Raw genomic sequence first — 20,039 nt, forward strand, 5'->3', positions numbered from 1 at the left:
TTTTCCTGTGAGTGTTTGTCCTCAGGTTAAATCCTAAGACCCAGCCATTTGAAGGATGTTCCCCTGATACTCACCCCACAGCAGCCCCACTACAGCTCATTCTTGCAGAATACAGAGAGAAAAATGGCCTGACCCTTAGCTCAGAAGCAAGACTCACAAATCAGGGCTTTGAGAAGTCTGGAAAGGCTTCCAGACAGTACTCCAGACAGGTCGCCTTTGGGGAACATCAGAAGAGTACAAGGAGAGCTCAGCTGGGGCCAGAATGTCCAGTAGCAGTTGATTCAGGGAAGGATGCTCCCAGCTAGACTTCTGCTCCCTCCTCGCCTTTCCTGGATTAGCTGTGTCTGTTGTTGTTCAGTTGCTAAGTTGTGTCCGACTCTTGGCGACCCCATGGACTGCACACCAGACTTCCCTGTTCTTCACTATCTCCCAGAGTTTGCCCAAACTCACGTCCGTTGAGTCGGTGATGCCATATAATCTAACCATCTCATCCTCTGCCACCCTCTTCAGCTTTTGCCGTCAGTGTTTCCCAGCATCAGTCTTTTCCAATGAGTCGGCTCTTGAGGCTACACAAAACCCTTGGATGAGCTGAGGTTTCCGTCCAGTGATTGTAGCGCGTGTTCTCGTGTTTAAATCTGTGACTCGTATGCACTGTACTAGCCCTTAGAGGTTACTTTTCTGGGACCCACTCTGTGAAATGTGCACATTCCTAAAAGAGTCAAGACACCACTTGTCCTCAGTATCCCAAGCATTCAGTTATGTCCGCGGTTCCAAAAGGAGCCCGTCGGGAGCGTCACGCAGACCTGATGCCCGCCTTCCAGGAACGTGTAGGGTAAGGCGGAGGCAGCGACGCATATTAAAGCGTGCTGGCAGCCCAGGTGTGGAGACCTAGCTGCTGAATCAGACACTGGCCTCTAATCCCGTGTAAATATGGGTTCTTCTGCCAACCTCAGCCCTGGTCTTCACGTACTAGCTTCACTTCAGACCAGCCGAATTACAGCTGGTTAGACCAGCTTTTTCATGGACTTCCCCTCCCTGTTTGATATTGTTTGGGTTTTTTTTTTTTTTAATTTTTTCGAAAGTCTAGAGGAAGGGGGTTTGGGGTTGGGATGATGCCATCGCTCCTTTCATTCTGTTCACAACTTTTTGAGTCATGTGGGTGGAAGGTTTTGAGAAATGACGCCACGTTTAAGTTTTGACTCCAGAAAGTCGTGTGGCTCAGCTCTCAGCAGTTCTAGAGGGAGACTCTGAAAGAGGAACCGGGTAACCAGGCTTCCCCAGGGGAAGGGGTCCTTTTCTTCAGAACACTTGATTTCACAGATGAAGAGTTTTAAGGGGGTGGGGGTGGGCGGTCTGGGGTGAAAGAGAAAGCAACAGGCGTTTGGTTCAAAAACCCGGGTGTGTAGAACAGCTCTGTTCTTTCCTCCTCCCTCCGTTCCCCACTAACAGATGTCTTCCATCACACAGAGATGAGCTGGGAAGGCTGGTTGCTGACAGCTAGGCAATTCACAGAATAAAGTTTACTGGTCCATATCCCCTCTGCGAGTCCCCTGTTCTCTCGGTGCATCAGCTCGGCGGGAGGGCCGGGTCTCAGCCTCACCCTGACTCTCTGCTCCTTCTCTCCCCCTTCTAGCGTGCAAACGCAAAGAGCAAGAGCCCAACAAGGACAGGAACAATTCCCAGAAGAAATCCCGCCTGGTGTTCACCGACCTCCAACGCCGAACGCTCTTCGCCATCTTCAAGGAGAACAAGCGCCCGTCCAAAGAGATGCAGATCACCATCTCCCAGCAGCTGGGCCTGGAGCTCACGACCGTCAGCAACTTCTTCATGAACGCCCGGCGCCGCAGCCTGGAGAAGTGGCAGGACGACCTGAGCGCGGGCGGTGCCTCGTCCACCTCCGGCACTTGCACCAAAGCGTGACGGAAGGACTCTCAGCTGGGCACAAGTCGCCTCCCGACGAGGACAACTGATACCCAAAGAAAACGCAGAGGAAAGAGACACCGGATTCTTAGCTGGGGCCCTTCACTGGTGATTTGAAAGCACAATTCTCTTGAAACTTTTCTATTCTAGCTGTAATCATAGGCCAGGTGTTTTTTGTTCATTTGTTTTTAATGGCTATGGAGTCCACGTGCAAGCTGAAAATTAATCTCTTTGAACTGGACATTGTCTTCTGAGCGAGCGTGCTAAGCACCCCAGGAACCCAAATGGGGCCTTCCTAGAGCAAGTCAATTCCAGCCTAGTGTCAGCCAATCAGGATTGCTTAGAATGTCAGCATCCCAGTTTGGGTCCTGTCAGCCTCTTGCAGTCAGCGTTCCCGTGAGTTAATAGTAGGACTCCGGCTTGTATAAGGACTCTTGAGTTTGGGTTCCCAAGATGCTACAGTAAGAGAAGAATCTAGCAACAAGAATGACCTCATTTGCTTTCCAAGTGCTTAGCTTCATCAAACCGTAGTTCACCAATGTTCACAGCCATAACATAAAAAACCATCCGAATGACAATTACTGAGCACAAGTTTTAAATATGGAAGTTTAAAAAAAAAAAAATTCGAGGACCTGTTTTTTCCCAACTCAGGCATCTTTTTCATTGAATGGTTTAGAAAGCTTTAAGTTGATCCAGTTTACAGTTTTCTTTTCCTTACCTCCTGGAAATCTCACGTGGTCTTGGATCCATCAAAAAATAAAACAAACCAAGTCAGTTCACTTGAGCGCCAAGTATCAAGCACAACGAAGATAAATAGACAAGTGAGGGAGGTTCTGGATTCACTGCGTCTGGATTTTCAAGACACCAATTGGGAAGTCAAGAGGGAATCCCTGGGAATATGGCTTCAAGCACATTTTGCAGTTTGCTACACGTTATGTTTGTACATAATGAAAACACACACTCAGGAGGCCAATTTAACTCTTACGGTATACAGAGCAAATGCAGCATTTTAAAAGATCTAGATTTTTTTAGATCGTAAATGTATCCTTCTTGGTTACCCATCATCACCTGGTTCCTCCTATTGTGCATTATGACCACCACATAATACATTCTCACGCTTTCAGATTTGGGTTATTCCCTTGTCCATCCCATCAATAGGGACGTTTTCAGTGTTTCCGAGCAAGGAAAAAAAAAGACTTCAAACCACCAAACATGTTACTCATAACCATCATCTAGTCCTGAATCTCTTTCATTATTGAATCATCCTAGCAGAACAGCTGAATAAATCTGGAGAAAAACACAGCACACCAAAGAAGCAGAATACTGCAAACCAAAGACATTTATTACTTGCCATTTTCTAGCCTGAAAAAAAATACTGTGATTACTTTTAGAAGTCAGAAAACCTGTGCAACTCCGAATGGCTTTCAGCGCTCGCATTTGGCTCATCCCTGGGCCGAGTGGACCGGCTACGCCAAGGATGTTAGCCAAGCCACCGAGCGAGTGGCTTTCTGGTTCCTGGCTGTTACCTTCCCACAGCAAGTGGAGGAGGGCCCACAGGACCCCCAGGAGATTGCGACGGTCACCATGTGCATATTTACCAGTGAATGGCCCCAGGTGGGCACCACAGGGGTGTTCAGAGCAAGCCAAACGCTGCAATGATGCTTTACAGACACTTGAGACTGACTTTTTTTATGAGTTACTTAATCGAAACCAAAGAAACTTTTTCTGCACCTACTTCTGCAACAAACAAAACTGTCCCATTGAAATGAATAAAGAAAAACGGACGTCCATGAAAATCCACCACCAACAAGATGGAAGCACGCCAGAAAGAAAAAAAAAAAAAAAAAACATCGAGACACACTGTGTTCGAACAGACCTCTTGGGACATTTTTTGGAAGCAGATTTTTAAAAAGGGTTTGAGACAGGAAGAGAAATAAGGAAGAGCCGCCGTTGCTGCTGCTCCACCCGACGACTCACGCGGTAATCTTAAAGGTGAAGATTGTCTTTAATTTGTGCCTATGCAGTTTTTCAAAAGAACACGGAACAGAGCAACAGAAACCTCAACAGCTACAATACCAAAGATGAGGATTTCTCACACCTTTGTTTCAGTTCATTATCCCCTCTTGCCTGGCTTAAATACTAATAGCGCCATTGATCTGTGTGTAAAGGTAATCAATTTCGTTTCTGAGCAATGAGAGGAAAGGGTCATTTATTTTATTTTATTGCTTCCCTATCATTTTGTTTTATGGCTTTCTACCCAACATGGAATCTCTCAGAAGATTCCATGGAACTCCACTTTAAGATGTTGGGGGTACTGAGCAGTTCTCTTTGCTCAGCAGAGCGTGGGGAATCATACTGTCCCTTGAATGTTCTTTGCTTAACCCTCCCGTACTCTTGATTCCTTCTGTGTTCAGAGTCTCATCATCAAGGGAGGGAAGGAGAGTGAGGGTCAGGAGTAGGGGTCTTGGGGACGCATCCTCTCCCGAGCCACAGAACCAAAGAATTTATAGAGGAATTGACAAGCCTCATCGTCATGTGATTGCTACATCCTAACAGGGCTTCATTTGGGGGTGGGGGGAGACATGTAAAAATGATTGTCAGTTTCTACTTTTCTATTAGCTTTTTAAAAACTCAGCTGTAAAGTTGCATTTCTAAAGAAAGAGATATATATAATATATGAATACATATATAGATTCAACTTGACATTGGTGATAACGCAAAGTTATTGCTGTTCAAATTCATGTCTTGTTTTTGTCAAGTGCTTCATCACTTAAGTACTCAGTTCAGAGCTTTGCTCATTTCTCATGCCATCCCAGAGTGTGGATGCTTTAGAGTATTCTGATTTCTGTGAAAATTCCTGGGAAGGGTTGAAAGTCAAGTTCGAGCATTTCAGCGTTTTAACGTGTTGATAAATGGGTCCATGGGACGAATGAGTGTTATTTGTATTTTGAGTCATCTCTGTTCTCTGTCTCAGCCATGATCAGGGTGGTGAGTGATGTCCATCCACCACGGCCGGGGAGGCAGGTATTCATCTTCCCTAACTGCTGGGGAAGCTCAGTGGTCTGTTCCCACCAGTTACAGAGATGAGGCCAGCCCAGACCCGTCTTCTCCAGGAGCCCTGTCCCGTCAGGGTGTTCGAGATGCCCCTCAATGAGTAGATCCACCAAGAGACTTCTTGCAGAAGTCCAGCTCCTGCTGCAGCAGGTTCATCGGGCTTCCTCAGGGTGGTAACGACCAATTTGTTTAGACAAGCCCATGTGCAGCCACGGCTGGCACTGGGGTGAGGCAGCGGTGCTGGGGGGTAGGGGTGTCTCAGACCTGGAGAGCAAACACGAGGCAAGGAGTAGGGAGGATCCCCGATTCTTGCTTGGAAGACCTGTTTTCTGTGGTGCCAGCTCCTTGCCCCTTCCACGTCGGTCTCCCTTTGCAGAGGCGGCAGCCTGGAGCCACGAAAAGAAAGTGACTTTCCGTGGCTTTTATGATTCATCCTACCCGGGGATGTTCCTTGACTTTGCCCTTTGTCGCTTTGTCTCTTGCTCATTCTCCATGTCTCCTTTGTCAGATGACCAAGAAAAGAGCATGTTTCAGCAGGGGAGTGCTCCTATTGGGTTGATAAAAGCGAATTTCAGCTTGGGCATTCCTTAATGAAACTTTGTGACTCATGGCCAACGGAAATGCTTGTTCTTCCCAAGACTGGGCTGAGGAGTGAAGCCTGCTTGGTTTGGTTAGTGATTCTTTGGCATGCCAGGCTCAGCATTTGGGTCTCTAGTGTCCTCTGAAGATGTCTACACTGAAAGAGGCTGCCTCGTGGCCTGAGATTTCAACCCTGGTCCAACCAAGTGTAGACACATATACCCTCAGTGTTCCTGGGGACCAGAGGGAGATGTCATAATGTAAAAAAAAGGCAAGAACTTCCCTCCGGGGTTTTGATAAATGTCTCGTAGCAAATAATGCCATACCAGAGAGAAGTGCTTGCTTCTGAAAAATTATTTACGTACATATATAAATACATGTGTGTATCTATATATTTGTGTATTGAAAAGTTAAGTCCTACAGAATTTCAATTTGTTAAAAATGTGAAAGAAAGAAAAAAAAAACCCTGCAAACTGAATTATAATGGAATTTGACCCACTATGTCTTTCCTCAAGCATTTAAAAACTTATTTTAGGTTAACAGTTTTAGAAAAAAAAAAAAAACTCTTTGGACTTAGTTATAGTCTAGCATCCATTTCCTCAATCCAAGAAAAATTCCAGGCATCAGCAATGAAAAGGGCAGGGCAGAGTGAAGGGACAATTCCAAACCAAATTCACATTCTTGAGACAATGGAAATCCTAAAGCCATTGGCTGGAAAATTCTTTATTTCTTTAGGGAAATAGGCTTGCCTCCGTTTTTGCTTTCAATTTTATTTTTGTCCTGAGGATGTAGTTCTTTCATTCCAGGAAACTTTTATTTTAAAAAGAGCCAATATATTTCTTTAAAAAAAAAAAGAGCAACAACAATAAAGACTCATCCACAATATTTAAAGGCCTTTCCAAAATGTAAAATAGCATATAGGTTGTAACACTTAACAGTACAGGTGGGAATAAGGCAGGTAGCCTGACTCTTGGGAGAAATCACCTCTGCAGGATCTCTTTTCCTGAGGGCTCCTGTGGGCTCTGGAAATTCAAGCTCATTTTTATTTCTAGCTAAAATAAAAGCAAAATTAGGAGTAAATCTGATACACACACGCACATTTTTGTTAAGTCAGACGATGTATTTCAGAGCCAAACATAAATGCCTTTTAGATTATCAACCATTTTTCTTTATGCTGGGTGTCCACCTGTTCATGCTGATATACTGAAGTTAAACAGCTTTGTGAAAAATATGACTACCACCTGGGTGCAGGGGGACGCTTTCCCACTTTTGAAAATGCTGGTAGAATTATAGAAGTGTCCGTTGAGTACTGTTCCTGAAGCATCATGACAGTATACCTTTGTGGTGAACTCTGATTTTCAGGAGGTTGTATAGTAGGAATAGGAATTTCTTAAAAATAGAAAAAGAGCAGGCTGGGTTCCAGTCTTATTGAAGAATAATGGAGTATATTAGAAAGTAGAGAAAAAGATGATCCATGTGGTCAAGCAAGGTTGACCCCAAAGCCCAAACCCAAGTACTGTGACGGTAACTGTCACGATTCCTAACAAATCAGAGCTGATTTTTTGTTGCTGCTGCTGCCAATGCCTTGTGGTTCAGACTAAGCCTAACCAGGAAGAGCGAGTGAAAGATGGTAGACAGAAAAGGGATATAGTTGGTTTGCCTGTCGTTCTGATGTTTACTTGTAAGACTGGAGAGCCTTTATACATTTAGCGAAGACCAAGTTGCCTCTAAAGCAACAGCAGATTCTAGTTTTCAAATAAGGCCACAAAATCCTTACTAAAAGAAGCAAGTGTACTGGAGTTCACTGTATGAATCTTATCTAGTTAATGACGTTGGCTTTAAATATGGCTGTCTCAGTGCCTATTTTCTACCTATGATTTTTTTCTTTCCAAGGGCCAAAGGGAGGGAGGGTTGGTTTATTTGTTTTAGAAAGTCTCAGAATTGGTTATAAAATTTTTTTGAATGTACTAAAATGACATAGAGCCTCCCTTAAGTAGGCCCTGAAGTTACAGTTGAGGCTGATGGGCTGTTCCGTGAACCCCACGGGGACCAGAAGTCTTCCTTGTTCTCAGATACCAAAAAGGCTCTGACAGCTGGAAGCAAGTAAAAGCTGGAGCCTAAGCTTTCCTTACCGGTGTTGAGTTTGGTTGCCTGGAATTAACCAGTTCATTCCCTTTTAATGGAGGAAAAATACACATGGCTACAGATCTGTTCATTCCACAGAAGTCTTCCACTCTGCTCCAGCCTTAGCAGAGATATTTCCCACTGCATAAACCTTGGTAGATACATTTGCCTAATCCTTGTACCGTCTTCAGCTTGAGTGTATACAGATTTAGATGCCTCTTTCACCATGTATTCTCATAGGCATCTTATAGCAACACCCATCACCTGTGAGTGTCCAGACTGCACAGACATTTCCATACGTCCATACATACTGTCCCCGTTATAATAAATACATGTTCAATGGTCGTTTCACATGTATGTGGTACTTCTACAGTGTACACTATTTTTATTATTTATTGTAACATTGAAAACCAAAGTGCAGGGGGAAAAAACATCCCAGCATCTTCATTCCCTACACTTGGAATTCTGCTCATTCGGTCACATCCAAGGTAAACTCAGCTTTCAAGAAACCTTGCATTTTATTTACACGTCTGTGTAAGAATGACACATGTGCTTGATGACTCAGTTGAATAGCTTTATTCTGGATCTTTCATTAACTAAAGCTAAATCCAAAGACCTGAAAAGAGAACACACACCCCAAAAAAAAGGAAAAAGAAGGAAAAAGTAGCAAAGTATAAACTAATAAAGAAAAAAGTGGGCTCTGGTTTCCAGGGTTGAGAAAATGGTGATGTGGTCTTGGGGGGGCTGTGTCAGCTAGAGGGAGGGACATGGTGATTTTTGTTTTTCATGCTTGTCACATTTAAATGGTCTTTTTGATCGTGAGAAAGTGCAGAGGTTATAATTTTCTGCTTTATTTTCATTTAGACTGTGGAAAGAGGCTATATGTTTTGTCCATTGAAAAATGAAGACGAAAGAAACCTTTTTTTTTTCCCTGTTATCTCTTTGGGTTATAACCCAACAAGCTAAGTACCATTAATGTAATTAATTTATTTAAATTAGTTTTTAGCACACTGAATGTATAGAATTTTGATAATTTCTTAATCTTTCCTTATTCTGATTTTACTCTTTGTGCTTATTTATCAGAACCTAGACCAATGGTGCATCAGAGATGCGCGATCCCTTTTAGAATCCCCTTGAAGGTTTGCTTGATAAAGCAGAGAAATTCTGTTACAGACAGGGAAGAAATACAGGTTACAAAAAAAAAAATTGAGGTATTTTTCTTTCTTGAATTAACTTTGAAAATAATTTAAGTAACAGTGATTAAATTATTTAAGTTCGAAGCCCCACCTGGTACCAAGCGAACTTCACCTTTTAATTATTGGGGCCCTCAGAGCCTTCATATTGTAACTTATTTATTTAACTTATTCAGCATCTGCAAAAGGTGCACGATATAGTTTATATTTTTTATTTAAAACAACAGAAAGCACTGCAGTTTGTTTGCTGTCAGACGGACAACAGAGCAAAGTTTGTGGACAAGCAATGACTATTCAACCCGAAACTGTGCATTCAGAAAACGCATGCTGAGACCCTGCTTCACCAGCCTGGATTTCAGGGCTTCTGTACAGAAACTGGAAAAATTAAAAAAAAAAAAAATCAGAACAGCAAAAAGAAACCCTTACACTAGCTGCTTCCAAGAATGAACTCTGTGTGTGTAAAACAACAAACAAAAAAGGATGAAAAAAGAAGAAAAAAAAAAGGAAAAACTTTCTATTTCTAGTGAGAACCAAAGAAGGCTACCTCACTGACTTTTTCCATTTGTAATTTTAATCGTGTTGATGACACCAAAGATACCAAAGATTTCTTTCTCTGTGCGGTCTGCATTTTGCTTGTGCTCTTTTATAATTTTAACTCTTCTCTCTGACGTATGGCATGTATGGCCACAGCTCAGATACCCCAAAGAAATAGTTAATCTATGCGACAGTGGCTGCTGATCGGGAAAGGGATGTTTTCTGTGTTTTTCTTCGTGTGTTCGCTGTCCCCTCCACGTGTTCAGGATGCACGTTCAGATGTTGCCGTCACTGGATTCCTGAAATTCCGAATTGATGAAGAAGCCTGGTTGAAAGTGGCCTTCGGTCCCAGCCACGACCTCTGTTCCCTGCTTTGGAGCTGTCACGGTTGAGATTTCCTGTGATAGGAATCCTGATCCTTGAACGGTAGAGCTGGAAGGGACCTTGAGAAGTTTTTAGTCCAGCCCCTGGAGGCCCAGAGGACTGAAATAGTTAGCCAAGGCAAGTAACTGACCCAGAGGCAAAGCCCAGTCAAGCCTTCTGGGCCACTACTGTATTCATGCCTCGTGCGCCTCTGCCTGAGATGAGCCACACATTGGCAAGAGAAGGAGGGCTTGGAGCTTGTCATGAACATTTTTACCTGGTAGAAATAGGCACAGGTATTTTGGTATCTGTCTAGCTAGAATCTCAACATAAGTCACATGAGATCAGTTGCTTGTAAAGCTGGTTAGCCTTGATTTATTAGAGCTCACAGAGGGGTTTTTGCCCTGGAAGTATACACTGTTCCATTGAGATCACTGTTGAACCTCCCGGTTCCAGAGTGTTGTAGAGATAAGCTTCTGATTCAGTGAGAAGAGAAAGTTCATTCTTGGTCTGTTGAGTTGAATTGTTATGCATATTTTTAGGTCAGTATTTGTCAGAGAAGGGGAATTCGATCACCATTTACACGTGGGACATTTAAGCTACTCAGCTTTTCCCTTTTCCTCTTGACACAATACATCGTTTCGAGGGTACCTCTGTACTTATGAGAGACGTTTAAGCCTTGTATCATCAGATGCTGAAACGTTACTCATTAGGAACAAAAGATGACCACAAAATTTCAGAGGAGTCGATACGCCAGTCTAGGAAACAAATGCTTAAATTTACTTCTCTTTTCCCTTCTTACTCAGGAATGAATTGGTCTTAAGTTTCTTTTGAGTCAATTAACTGATTAATTCACCACTCAGATTCAGTCACCAGAGTGATTTGTACATGAGCACGGTGAAATCTTTCTCAACTGTTGACCAAATGAGTTTCAGACATTTGTGAAGATCAGCCTCCAGTCTGGATGGTTGTTTATTGGATACTAGTATTTTGCATTTCAACTAACATAGTTCTCTTTCAGCTTTTTAAATGACCATTTACCCAAAGAAGCTAAGGAGGGAAAAGACAAGTCAACTCCTCCAATCCATGCATCAGTGTGAGTATAGCTAGTAGAGGAAATTAGAAGCTACACTGACGGACTTGAAGGAACACTCAGTTATCCCTTCCTGTAGTTTCCAAGTAGCATATTGACCCATGTGAATCTTCTTTCCGGTCCAAACAGGCTCCAAGTGCCATCTGCCCCGCCGCCCCCCATACCAGGCAAAGGTGTAAGGCCTGACTTTCAGATAGCAAATTGCTTTGGTTTTCTTCCCAAATTCCTGTTGGAAGTAACATTTTCCGAATACCTGGGAGACAGGTGTTCTCCCAGACCAAGACGATCTGGTGGTTGAGCAGCGAAGTGCTCCGTAAGCCAGCACCGCCTTCCCCAGCCTTCCCACCACCAAGCCCCTGGAATAGGGAGAGCAGGGAGACGGATGGCAGCCTGAACACAGAAAACAGCCTGGTTGGCAGACCCCTCCTCAGCAGTTCCCCCCCTCAGCCTCATGCTTCACTTGCAAAGTGTGATGTAACCACGGGACGAGTGCCTTGCTTGAACCAAAGCAACGATTTAGCCAGTCTGGACTTCTCTGTGCTTTTTTTTAATCCTTCCTGTGAATACCTCAGCTTCCACTGGGCCTCCATACAGTAAATTGGTGGGCTTATTGTACTGTGGTGCTTTGCAATGCAACCCTGCAAACAACGAGATTTGTACTAATACCAAAGGTTCTTTCTCTGTCTCTCCTCTGCCTCCCCTGTTCTTCTCCCCTTTCTAGTTCTTCACGGTTCCAAAGCTTTAATATGAACCTGGGCATGTTGGCAATGCAGACCGCGCAATTCCTTACCGAATTTTCTCAGATATACCTCATAGATAATAGTGTTTAGAGTAATGTTATTATAGCGTATGTAATAAATTATTCACTGTTTCTTTTGGTAACTGTGATTTAAAAAAAGAAAAAAGAAAAAAAAAGCTTTATACGTTTTAGGTTGTGCTTTTGTAATAGACGAAAAGGTGAGCTTTAAAAAAAAAATGTATGTCCCCCCCCCCCCGCTTTGAATTTTATTTATTCTGGATTGGGGAAAGTTGCAGAATGAGCCCAAAGTTTACAGTTTCATATTTTGCTGAAGAAACAATCTGTGTTCATTTGCTCTGTTGAAAAAAAATTTATTATTTTCTACATTTGTGCTACTTGGTCTGAACAATTAATTGTTCTGTGTTAACAGTGTAGTATTATAATTAGCAACTGCCAATCAGTGCTATAATTTTATGCATGAGGCTAAAAATTTAGCAGTGTGATGCATTGTGGTCTTAAATAGCAACGTTTTTCATTTTGAACTAGATCTTCCCCTTTGGTTCAATGGACTTTATTTATGCATGGGCGCCAAATTGTTTGTTAGCGGTTGTGGAACGGTTGTGTATACATTAAACTGTGAAAATGTACACAGTTCAGCCTCAGACAGTGGTAATATTGGTTTTATTGGGAGCTGTCTCACCTCGAAAATACCTTGACCTCTGTTGGGATTTCAAACCGAGTCAGACTAAATCGAGTTCACATGCGATGAGAAGGGTCATTCCAAGTTTGAGTTCGCCAGCTCGTATTCCCCAGTCAGATTCTCATAACCCAGCTATCTCACGCCATGCGAAAGGGGCTTGGAAACAAGCACTGAAAAACAGCTCTGCCTCTTAAGTTCCCACAAGAGAGTCCTTCTGACTTTCTGTTCCTGACCTCAGACACAACTGGCCACCTGTATGGAGGTGCAGATCGACCCAGGACTCGCCTCTCCTGGGTCTTTGCTTGGGGGCTGGCCACTTTGTGCTTGACTTCCTGGAAGAATACTGGAGTATGCTGTCAGGTCAGTTCAGATGGCGTCAGTATCATTCATTGTTCTCTGGGTTCTCTGTCCCTTTTCCTGGACAACTCCACCAGCTGTTCCAGTTTTTTGGGGGCAAAGATGGATGGCATTCCTCAAAGCTTCACCTGTGCACCCATATCGTGGATTTTCCTCCCTAGAGTGAGAGATGAGTCTAGCTTACTCTTTTCTGCCCAACAATGTTGCATCTATCCTAAAGCGGGTATAAGAAGTTTTGAAACCTAGTTTAGTAAAACGTTCTTTGTTTAAACTCCCTAATTATCTGAGGCCCCTATATATCTCAAAAAGTATTTTTCACATACGGTGGATGGGGCAAACTCATTCTTTCTTATTTTGGGTCCTGAGGCCCATTCTCAAGTTTCATACCTATTCCCCCAATCAACGTGCTTGACATAAAACCAAATCAGTTGCCAAGCACACTTTATTTTGCATAGGAGTGCAGCTTAGGAAACAGCAGTGGGAAGGCCGCAGCCCGCTCTGCAAAATGTTGAAAATCACCCACGGTAGCACATTCATATGACTGCATGAGAATATACTGAAAATGCGCTTTCATTAATAATGCCAAGAAACATTTTATTTGGCCTTATAAAGTAGATCATGATAATGAAAGCTTTGTAATAGAGAGTCTTGATTTCTTCCCTTATTAATCTGCCAAAGACAGGAATGGATACAAGAATTTTAAGTCGATTTTTGTTAAGACCGTTTATGATTGCAATCGTGTTTAATCTTCCAGAAAGCTTTCTATGTTCTTCCGCCATAAAATCAAATGGATGTTTCAGTCAAGTTCTCCTCACCCTCACAAACCCACACACGAATCCTCTCGAAGCAGGTGTTGTAGAATCTACGACGTTCAAATGTATTTTCAATCCAAAGTAAACAGGAGTGTCTGAGACATGAGTGTGCCCAACAGTTTTTATTACGAGAGACGCATGGGTCTGGCTTATTAACTAGGATTTGCCAAGAATACTTGTCTTATGAAACTCGAGGTATATTTTGTTATGCCATTTTATGTCCTTTTTTTAAAAAAAAAAAAAACAAACTTTGTGGAAAGTGATATGTTGAATCAAGTGTAAGCTGAGTTTTCCAGACAACTGAAGTAGCTACATCGTGAATGTTATTTTGTTATTAAAGGGTTTTTACTCAATGCTTTGTGCTGGTGGGTGTCCTTTTCCTTGGAGACACAGAACTATGGAAGTGCCTCACCTGGGCCTGGGTTTCCCTCCTGCTCTCTTGGGGACACGTGGGCCTGGCCTGGGAAAGGAAGGTCATGGGCTGGAAGGTAGAGTTTGGCTCTAGGGCACGTGAACGTGAGGGTGTTCGTTGCTCAGTCGTGTCCGCCTCTTTGCAACCCTGTGGACTGCAGCCCGCCAGGCTCCTCTGTCCATCGAATTCTCCAGGCCAGCATACTGGAGTGGGTTGCCATTTCCTCAAGATCTGCATAACTATCAGCTTTGAAGAGAGATGGATCCAAACTTTCTCACCTCCCTCTCTGGACCCCAACACTTCTCTGAGATCCCTTGGCCTTAGGCACATGCCGGCATGAAGGCAGACCCCGGTTCTTACAGGAAAGGCCAGGAAGACAAAGTAGCCATCCTGAATCCTCGGTCGCCCACCGGGCGCTCACCTGTCCTCAGGCGGGCCTCTGCCAGCCAGCCCATCTGGTCACCTTGTCCTGCGCCATCACTGTGCTGCAGGGGGTCCAGGTCCCACACTGCAGCGGGGCTCATTTAAGTCAGAGCCCCCCATGTCACCCTTCCTCTGCACCCTGGTTTAGTGAGTCCTTCTGTAGCTTTTACAAACAATTATTTGGAGAACAAAGAAAGGTATGAATGGGTTTTCCTGTTGTTCTGTTTCCAGTTTATATTTTGGCTATCCCCAGTTCTTTGATCTGGAAGATAGACAAGGGGAAAGGAGATGCCGACGCCTCTCTGCCTGGCCCCTCTCTTGGGGGACCATGCGTGTTGCCCGTGTTACTGGTTTTTCTTAGAGGACCGGCTGAACCACAGCTATGGAGCCAACCAAGAACATGGTCCATCAATGCCTACTTTAATCTCTGTTTGAAAGTCCTCTTCAAAAGTCTATACGATGTGGGGGCTTCCCCCATCTCCCTTGCATGCGTGCGTGCATGCGTGCTAAGTCACTTCAATTGTGTCCATCTCTGTGCGACCCTGCGGACTACAGCCCGCCAGGCTTCCTTGTCCATGGGATTCTCCAGGCAAGGATACTGGAGTGGGTTGCCATGACCTCCTCCAGGGGCTCTTCCCAACCCAGGGATCAAACCCACATCTCTTAAGTCTCCTGCCTTGGCAGGCAGATTCTTTACCGCTGGTTGCCACCTGGGAAGCCTCCATCTCCCTTGCTTTGATCCAATTTGGCATTTAGCTAAAGAATCCAATATTTATGTAGCAAAAATTTTTTCAGATTATGACAGGAAACCTGCTACCTGGACATCAGAGTTAACTCTTCAAAGACCATCCAGCTGTTGAACAGGTAGTCATACCATTATCAGATACTTCCTTGAAGCTAAAATATTATTTCTCTTTACTATGTCTTTCTGTGTTACAGAAGTCTAAATGGGGCCAGCAAACTTCATACCGTGAACGGTTATAATGTGCATGTTAATTCACTTCAGTCGTGTCCGACTCTTTGTGACCCTATAGACTGCAGCCCACCAGGCTTCTCAGTCCATGAGGTTCTCCAGGCAAGAATATTGGAGTGAGTTGCCATTTCCTCCTCCAGGGCATCTTCCCCACCCAGGGATCGAACCCACGTCTCTTACATCTTCTGCATTGGCAGGTGGGTTCTTTACCACTAGCGCCACCTGAGAAACCCACAAGCGGTCCTAAGATACCTGGCAAATTGGAATTCCGGAAACAAGAAGATAACCTTCCCACTGACAAAATGATAAAGAGAGTCTGCGTTTGGCAGGCAGGAACTGAAAGGATACAGACTTAATCTTGGTGTTGGTTCCTCTTGCAACCCACACCTCCAGTCACCAACTCTTATTTTCACTCGCTCAGTCCTAGAGCCATTGAGCCCCCTCTGGTCTCAGATGCCAAAGAACTTCATAAAGATGATTCGGAACTGACCAGCATTCCCATTAGTTCCCTTCTTCATCCTTTGCTTTTCTTCAAGAAGGTGTTTCCCCGGACTGCAGAGAAAAAGCCTGGCCCTTTTTTCCCCCCCTTCCTATTCTAATATTTCTACCCAAATTAATATTTTACTGGCACAGGTGCTGAAGATTCTTATTTGGTCGATGACCTCTTACTAGAGAAACTGTCCTTCCACCAAAGTGAGTGAAAACAAGTTCTAGTAACTCCCAACAGTTTTTCTTCTTGGGATCAAATCAGTTAGGGCTCTTTTCTCCCTTTGGGCCCTGATGACTCAGAGGTGTTAAATTTGGATATTAAAAATGCCTTTTAATTTAACAGGCTGGCCTGTGGGTCTTGAATCCTTCTTTCCAAGCTGTTGGTTGCTGTATGATTTTGAAAGTGACTAAAATGAGAGAAGGAAGGGGAAGGACAGAGAGAAGAATTTGCCCCAGCTCTATTTAGTTTTAAAGGGGGAAGAAAAGACTCAGTAAGTCACAGGCAAATGGCTTTACCATCAGAGCCCATGCTCAGTCATGGGGCTTCTCAGTCAGCTTTTCCAGAAACCCAGCCCTTTAGAAATCCAGGCACCTTTGCTAGGTCTCCACCCAGGTTCTAAGAGAAGAGATCAGAGAGTCACATACACACCTCTTGCTCTGTGTTTCCTTGCTTTTACAGCTATTATCTCCAAGAAAATCATAGAGGGAAACTTTTAACTTTTACTTCCGGTCAAAGTAAAAGTGACCTCTTTTATTTTAGGTAGGAGACCTCACCTCTCCTACCTAAAATCAGGAAAACACACACTCCTAAAATTTGCATTCCCTTCTGTTTTGAAAAAAAAAAAAAAATCATACACTAGTTAATTCACATCATTTCCTTTTAACCCTCAGCTATACTGACAAAGCATATTATCATCCAGGTTTTGCCCCATCTTGGACCTGTTGAGGCAGACTGTGCTGAAGGATTTTCCAGGGAGGGCCAACAGGGTGAATGTTTGCTGGCTGCCCTGAAATTCTGGTGAGGAGGAGAAGCACGCCATGCTCGGGGCTGCTCACCCCTCGATAAGCTCCCAGCCCTTTGGAAGATTTCTTTGAATGTTAATTGCATTTTCAGTTCTGCTCATTTCCCACCCTGGTGTTTTGTCTGCAACATTACTTACACTGGATTCTATTTTTATTCCTATCATTAAGTAGTAGTGCTGTAAATTCCGCAATTAATGTCAAATAAACTGCTTTCATTCACTGACCATGTCTCAGCTGGCCTCTTTTCTCTTTTCGTGGAAAGGTCTGAATCTCCTTCTCCCTGCTGCCTCCCATTGTGGTTTCATAAAGAACAGTCAAGTTGCTCTGCTTCGAAACACAGCAACTTATTACCTCTTAAAGGATGCAAGGCAGGTTTTATCATCACCAAATCTGTCATCCCTGCCATCGGTTACAAAGGGTTAGGGATGCCTCTGTAAAGATGACCTTATTTTTAATCCACAGAGATTAAAAAAAAAAAAAAAACTTTAGCGGTAACTCATCCTAACTTTATCCTTAGACAGATTCCATATGAGCATCAGATTCCATATGAGCCTCCTAAACCAGAAAAGGAACATAGGTTCCTTTAGGAATCAGACCTCCTTTGCATTCCCCCAGGTTCCAGGTGAGAAATTTCATTGATTCTTACATTCTGTGAAGGCAAGGAAGGGCAGGAGGGGTTCTCCAACCCATCTGTCTTAATACCTTTAATCTTACTAGTCACCAGGCCAGTGGTCACATTTCTCACAATAGTAGATAGGCTACAATTTTCGCCATTAAGATGTCACTCCTGGCATTCAGTATGCTAATTAGCAGAGCCTGGCACGGACTGAGATACGGATGGCTGAAGCACAGACGTGAGCAGTGGCTGCCCAGGATTAAGACCATTTAGGAACCATGTTCCTGCACACCCTTGATAAGGGCAACTTACTGCGCCCAGACTGAAGCTCGAACACACGCACCACAGCACACTCTCCACGCTCAGCCTGCTACAGTGAGCCAGGGCCATTATGACAGCAGTTCAGCCTTTGTTCACATCCTGTTAGAAAGGATTAGAGCGTATATGTTCATTTCCATAAAAACAGCGATACATACTTAACACTGGCATTTAAAAACTACTTTTGGGGACTTGGTCCAATGGTTAAATATCCATGCTTCTTAACTGCAGGGGGCACAGGTTCAATCCCTGGTCAGAGAACTGAGATCCTGCATGCCGTACAGTGCAGCCAAAAAGGTTAACAACATAAAATTACTTTTCTATTCCTTTATTTATTCATCTGATTTTCCTGCAACCGGTAGTGCGGGTATTATTCTTCTCATGGAATAATTAAGTGCAAACAGTGTCATACTCACCTAATAAGAACAACTCACACAGATGGATAGTTACCATGTATGAGATGCTGTGCAAAACATTTGACACCATTTATCTCATCTTGTTCTCCTGACTGCCTTATAAGGCAGGTACTATAATTATCTCCATGTTACGGATGAAGGAACAGGTGTTGAGAGATCAGGTAACTTGCTACAGGTCACTCACAAGGCAGCCTGACTCCAGGGCTGAGCTCTTATATCTGCAGAGTTTCCTTGGGTTGACTGCAGAGTTGAGTAATCACAGCTTGGGGCTCCTACGCCTGGGTTCCTTCAATAGGAAGTCCTGTTCGTTAAGCAGCAGAGATGGGTGGAAGTGAAGACCAGCAGCTCAAAGGTCCGTCTAGGGTCTCGACCAGATGCGTTTGCGGCTAAACACTGGTTCTGTTATGACTGAGAAGTTGCTCACAGCTCCAAGTCTCCATTCTGCTCCTGGGAACTCCATCCAGGACATTCGTGTGGAACTCCATGGAGATGACAAGAAATGATTTGGGACTTCCCAGACCACAGAGAAGCCTACGGAAGTGCAGGTAAGATCTCACTGTTGGCTGTGGGTACTCAAAGTGCCCGCAAAAATGAATTTTTAAAGGACACTAAGAGCTGTAGAACTAAAACCACAAAGAAAGGAGCAGGTTGTTGGTACAAACCAGTGGCTACAAATACATCTCCTAACAGGATTATTTTTGAGTAACCTCATTTGAGATTTACGTGGTCCTTGATATCATCATCACTGTTATTGTCATCATTACCTTCATCTTCAGCATCTTCAGGAGACTAATAAATAACTCTCTTGTCTTCTCCTTCAAGCTTAGAACTAATTAAGAAATAAGACACAAAAATTAAACATGAACATTTTTAATCTGTGGTTTTGGTAGAGCTGAGTTGGAGAACATGAACTGGCTTGGACTGGATTGTGACCAAAGGGGCTTCCTAATATAATCCTGCTGGCTTGAACCCCCCAGACTGCCAGCCAACGTCGCCCTCTGTTCAGTCCTGCTTTCCTCTGCACTCACAGGGGTTGCTCCCAAAAGCACGTCCCAATAAACCTGCACGTAGATCTCGGTGCCTGAGTCTGCCTCCCAGGAGCCCAAAGCTACAATGACGACTTACTTGTATTTATTTTGCTGTTGTTGGAGCATAGCTGCTGACAGTGTTGGGTTACTCTCCGCCGAGCCAGTGTGAATCAGCTATGTGTGTACATGTGTCCCCTCCACCTGCAGCCCCCCTGGAGCCCCCATCCCACCCCTCAAGGTCACCTGCCCACGGAGCTGAGCTCCCTGTGCTTTCCCGCAGCTCCCCACTAGCTGCTCGACACCTGGCAGTGTCTGTGTGTCCATACTACCCCTCCTCTCTTCTGCCCACCCTCTCCCCCCTCACCCCTCCAGGACACCTGCTTATGGGCCCCGTTACTCTCCCTTCCCATGAAAATGCCAGACACTCACCTGGGGGAGAAGGAAGGAAAGGGGGGCATCTCCAAGACCCAGCTGTTTTCTAAACCAGACTTTTTTTTTTTAACAACAAGAGACTGAGCTGTTGTGACCTGGTAAGACTTGCTCTGCTTCTACGGGTCCAGCAGAGAGAAAAGGAGGTGAGGAATGAGGTCCCACTCGGACTTTGGCCAGCGTGGGTAGATGGCCCGCCTCCACCCACAGGGCGGGGCAGGGCCGAAGGCAAGAGGCCCCGGGTCCTTGTCCTCCTGGGCTGAGGAAGGCTGGCTCAAGGCGCCCCACCCCCCACCGGACCAAAGGTGCAGCGGGTCTCCCCCGCCCCCAGAGGAGCAGCTGCACCTTCCCGAGCAACCTAGCCACGCTGCGCTCAGGATGAAGCCACACTGGCCCCTTCCTTGCCTTTCTAGTGTGTGATACGGAAAATGTGAGCTGCTCCAC

The 20,039-nt window shown here is 44.4% G+C and overlaps 1 protein-coding gene and 1 long non-coding RNA gene across 2 annotated transcripts in view; one reads left to right on the forward strand and one right to left on the reverse strand.

Moving 5' to 3' along the window:
• The window catches only part of ONECUT2 (one cut homeobox 2), a 58,388-nt gene extending 44,567 nt beyond the window's left edge, over positions 1–13,821 (forward strand). Inside the window, exon 2 of the mRNA XM_004020671.6 lies at positions 1,634–13,821. Coding sequence (XP_004020720.4) covers positions 1,634–1,920 — 287 coding nt within the window. The 3' untranslated portion in view covers positions 1,921–13,821. The remainder of the gene's footprint in view (positions 1–1,633) is intronic.
• On the reverse strand, positions 9,110–19,753 carry LOC121817727 (uncharacterized). Its single transcript, XR_006057768.2, has 2 exons — positions 19,596–19,753; positions 9,110–18,967 (listed from the first exon to the last, which is right to left on the reverse strand). It is a non-coding gene; the product is annotated as an uncharacterized LOC121817727 (long non-coding RNA).
• Between the last annotated feature and the right edge of the window lie 286 nt (positions 19,754–20,039).

Source organism: Ovis aries, chromosome 23 (genome assembly GCF_016772045.2).
Source record: "Ovis aries strain OAR_USU_Benz2616 breed Rambouillet chromosome 23, ARS-UI_Ramb_v3.0, whole genome shotgun sequence".
NCBI lineage: Eukaryota > Metazoa > Chordata > Mammalia > Artiodactyla > Bovidae > Ovis > Ovis aries.